Source organism: Asparagus officinalis, chromosome 6, assembly GCF_001876935.1.
Source record: "Asparagus officinalis chromosome 6, Aspof.V1, whole genome shotgun sequence".
NCBI classification, from domain to species: Eukaryota; Viridiplantae; Streptophyta; class Magnoliopsida; order Asparagales; family Asparagaceae; genus Asparagus; species Asparagus officinalis.
The window spans coordinates 7,485,381-7,489,349 of record NC_033799.1 but is presented as its reverse complement, the minus strand read 5'-3'; the positions used below and the strand labels follow the sequence as shown (position 1 = coordinate 7,489,349).

Sequence of the window (3,969 nt, the reverse complement as noted above, 5' to 3'; positions counted from 1 at the left end):
AATTAACCCCCCTAACTATCGTCATGCAATTTATTTAGTTTAATTAGTCATGCTTCAATCAATACCCAATAAAGTTTTTAATTTGACTCGTTTCTATTTGCTGCTAAGCAAGTAGATTTGTCTCTGCATATACCCTTAAGCTATTTTTAATCCATCTTATTCCTGAATCATTAATTCCGTCCCATGTTTACCCTTCTTGTACTATTTTCACTCGTTGCCTTAATTATCCCTTGAACTATCATTTTCTTCTCATAATTAAAAAATTTAGTAAAATACTCATGAAAAAATATTAGCTTAAGAAGTAAGGTGGTACTAAAAATATTTCAATGGATAATAAAGTCAAATTTTATTTTCTTTTTTATTTTCTTATTTATTTATTTATTTATTTATTTTTCTTTCGGTGTGGGGTTGACGACACCACCACTATGAACAGCTTGTTCAACTCTGTCCACCACCATAACATCAAGATGAATATATGTCTTGCGCTGTTACCCACTATCGGCAGTGAATATTACTGTATTTCCAGGACTAATAAAATACGAGAAAATATTTGGAACATCTATCGACTCAATAAAAAACGTGCACTACAATGTAGAAAACAGAACCAATGTCGCAGAAAAGTTCAAGTTATTCAAGTACAAAACAGACGAGTCAAATACCACTGAAATATAATTTATGTTTAATTAAATGTTATCAAAGCCAATGCTTGAACTTCTGAAGCTCTTGAGGGATGTTCACACACTCATTAGCCGATGAGGGAGATTAGTGACAATTAGGAGGGCCCTCTCAAAAGTTAATTTCCATCTCAACGAACAAACTTTGAAGATTACGCTAAGATTACGCATCTTTTGTAAACATACTTTTGATTTTAATGAACAGGGTATATCCCTTGTTTTTCTCTCTCAAAAAAAAAAAAAGTTCACATGTTATCAGCACAACAATATTTCGACCCCTCTTGATTCCCTGATATGCCTAGTTATTGTGTTCGTTTTTACAGCCCTGTCATGTACAGACCACATGTAATTATTAGCTCAACAATTTCTCCAACTCCTTTGGTTTTGTGATGTGCCTATTTATTGTGTCCATTGTCGTATACTGTTCACATGTCATCAGCTCAACAATCTTTCGACCTCTTTTTTAGTACCTTGAAGGAGTCATAATCAAATCCCCTTCTAATGATGTTTCTATTTACTTAAAATAAAATATTCTGATATTCCTCACTTTTTATCATGATAGTCATGACATTGTGCCTAAATTCCCAAGCACTCAAATAGTCATGACATTGTGCCTAAATTCCCAAGCCAACTCCAATTATAATGATTAATTAAGAAACAACATAAAGTTGGCATGCACATTGCATCATCTCTTACGTACGTATCTTTCTCCTATCCAAACTTAATTTCATTTCTCCTTGAAAAAAAAAAGGAAATCTTTTTAGCCATTTCTTGTGCTGATTAGATCTCTAGCCCCCCTTGTGATCGCATAAAACCCCACCAAAGCCAAATCATTAGACACATGGAAACAAAATACCATATAAATTTCTAAAATAAAAAAAACAACAAAAAAAGAATTACAAATTGGCGACCAAAAGCCAAAACAGTTTTTACAAAAGTACCCCCCGGGCCCCACCCCCCACTACAACCACCCTTCCTTCGTTCGAACCAATAATCGCCAATCAAGTACGCATCACCTTTTTCATTTTTTTTAGCTCTCCCTCTTCCTGAAGATCTGCTGACCTGGCGCGAGGATGGCCGTTGGATCGTACCGTCGCTTACGGTCGACGAATGTAGTGCGGAAGGTACAATCTTGTAAATCGTAGCCGTTGTCTCGCAAGCACGCCGATGTATTTGAACGGTTCTGATTGATAGATCCTGCGACACGGCGGCCCGTCCGGGAAGCGTCTGCTGAACCGCAGGAGCGCTACAAGGTAGAATATCTGCGCTATCCGGGGTCGCCATCCGTGGGTCCCACCTGCAAAACAGCGGGTTAGCATTTGTGCGCCCGCCAAACGGGTGTATTCAAAAGAGGGCGCCCCACAAGTCACAACGGTGGGGACGTACTGTAGAGGAATATGACGAGCACGTGACACATGCCCCTTGCCTTGTCCTTTCCAGAAATGGCACTCGTGTCGTTTCGTATCTCAAAATCCCACACGATTATACTTCCTACGTTTACTCAAATTATGCAACTAGCCCCTCAACTTCTCTAAAAATTTACAAAAACTTATATGTACTTACTTGCTCCTAACTAGAGGGTACACTAACATGGGCCCGCCAATTCCATCCTTCAAAATATTTTGAAAAACATTTCGATCAAAATCAGCAATATCTGACGATGAAACAAGGAGATTGAGCCAGGGATGGGGAGCATTCCAGCTCCCATTCGCACGTGCCTCGGTCTCGGCCCTCTTCACGCGTGTGAGGAACTCTACGTAACCCACTTCCGCGCTGAACTCCAACCCGCGCACGTACCTTAACGCGCGCAACATCTCGGCCGCTTTCTGCACGGAGGAAAATGCTCAGGGGTCTATTTGAAACTTCACAAATTTAATGAATGTAACGAAACAACAAGAGCGGATCCCCCCATCACGGGCGCGTCGGGGGCACGCCCGTAATTAGTTCCAAATCCGAGGGTCGTATTTCGGATAACGTGACGTGTCAGAAAATCCAAGCAGAAGATAGACGATGGGGACATACAGAACAGTACGCAACAATCAGGAGGTACATAAAGACGAAAATACCCCTCATCTATATTAGAATTTACCTTATCCACGTTGTCGCCTTGTTGATGGTGGAGCGCGACCTCGAGACAGTAGAGGACCGGACCAGAGTCAAGGGGGACCCTTGTCGAGTCGAATCCGCATTCGGGTGAGAGAGGAACGGATCCGTAACCGTTAACGGGGTCCTCGGAGTTGACGAACACGAAGCCTTCGATGTAGTTGAAAGATTCGGGTTCGGGTCGGGTTACGAGAAACTCCGCGTCTTGTTTGTAGTCCGAGAATCGAGTGTACACTACTCTTATCCACTTCACCTGAACAAATAAATTTAAAAATTCGGTAAATTATTGGGCGAAGTTTACAGATTAGGACTGAATCTTTATTGAATTTGTAAACCTTGTCCGACAACGAATGTCCACTTTGTACGACGAGAAAATAGTAAAGAAATGCGCAATCATCCCACAATAATAATTATATAAAAACACAACATGTACGATTTTAGTAACAATATATAATACTCGTAATAGGAAAAACAAAAAAATGATGTAGGAAAGTACACTTGGTTTATTATTTTGCAGATCACTTGTACACGCGAAAAATAACTAATCGCCACACTTTGCCGTTTCAAACAGAACTTAGATTCTGCATGTGAAATAGTTTAAAGTACTCAAAAGTATACTTAAATAAATTAAAACATTAGATGAACTACACTTTTTGCATAAAACTGTTGCCTCTCCGTGCGAAAGTAGTTCACTTGTAAAAAAAAATGAAGAAAACTGCAGTTGGTTAATTTTTATAAGAAATTTGGGAAGCGAAAACTGACATTTAGCCGTTTAGAATAAAAAACAAAAACAAAAAAAGAGAAGGGAATAAAAAAAAAAACATGACCTTCTACCCAACGAATTTTACATGTACAAATTACTAAAGAACAAAAAAAAAAAGAGCCCACATAGGCATTTCAAAGAGAATTTCGATTACTAATTTGCATGTGCAATATATTTAAGTTAAAATTATGATCATACTAGAAATCAAGACAGGTTCATTTTTGCATTAAGCCGCCCCTCCATGAGCTTAATCAATTTCCAGTCCAATCATCATCCCCCCGGTGAGGCGGTGAGCTTACCATCTCAGGCGCGGGCGCCAACGGGATCCTCGCCCTCGTGATAACCCCAAACTGCCCGAGCCCACCCAAAACCGCGAAGAAAAGGTCCGACCCGTTAACCTCGTCGCAGACGTGGCACTCCCCGTCAGCA

General features: G+C 40.0%; 1 protein-coding gene across 1 annotated transcript; it reads right to left on the bottom strand.

Moving 5' to 3' along the window:
• LOC109845268 (cytokinin dehydrogenase 11-like) lies at nucleotides 1,519–3,948 on the bottom strand. Its single transcript, XM_020414501.1, is given in 6 exon segments — nucleotides 1,519–1,866; nucleotides 1,868–1,942; nucleotides 1,944–1,971; nucleotides 2,238–2,500; nucleotides 2,764–3,030; nucleotides 3,840–3,948. Coding segments are annotated over 6 exon segments (798 nt in total). The 5' UTR covers nucleotides 3,843–3,948; the 3' UTR covers nucleotides 1,519–1,704.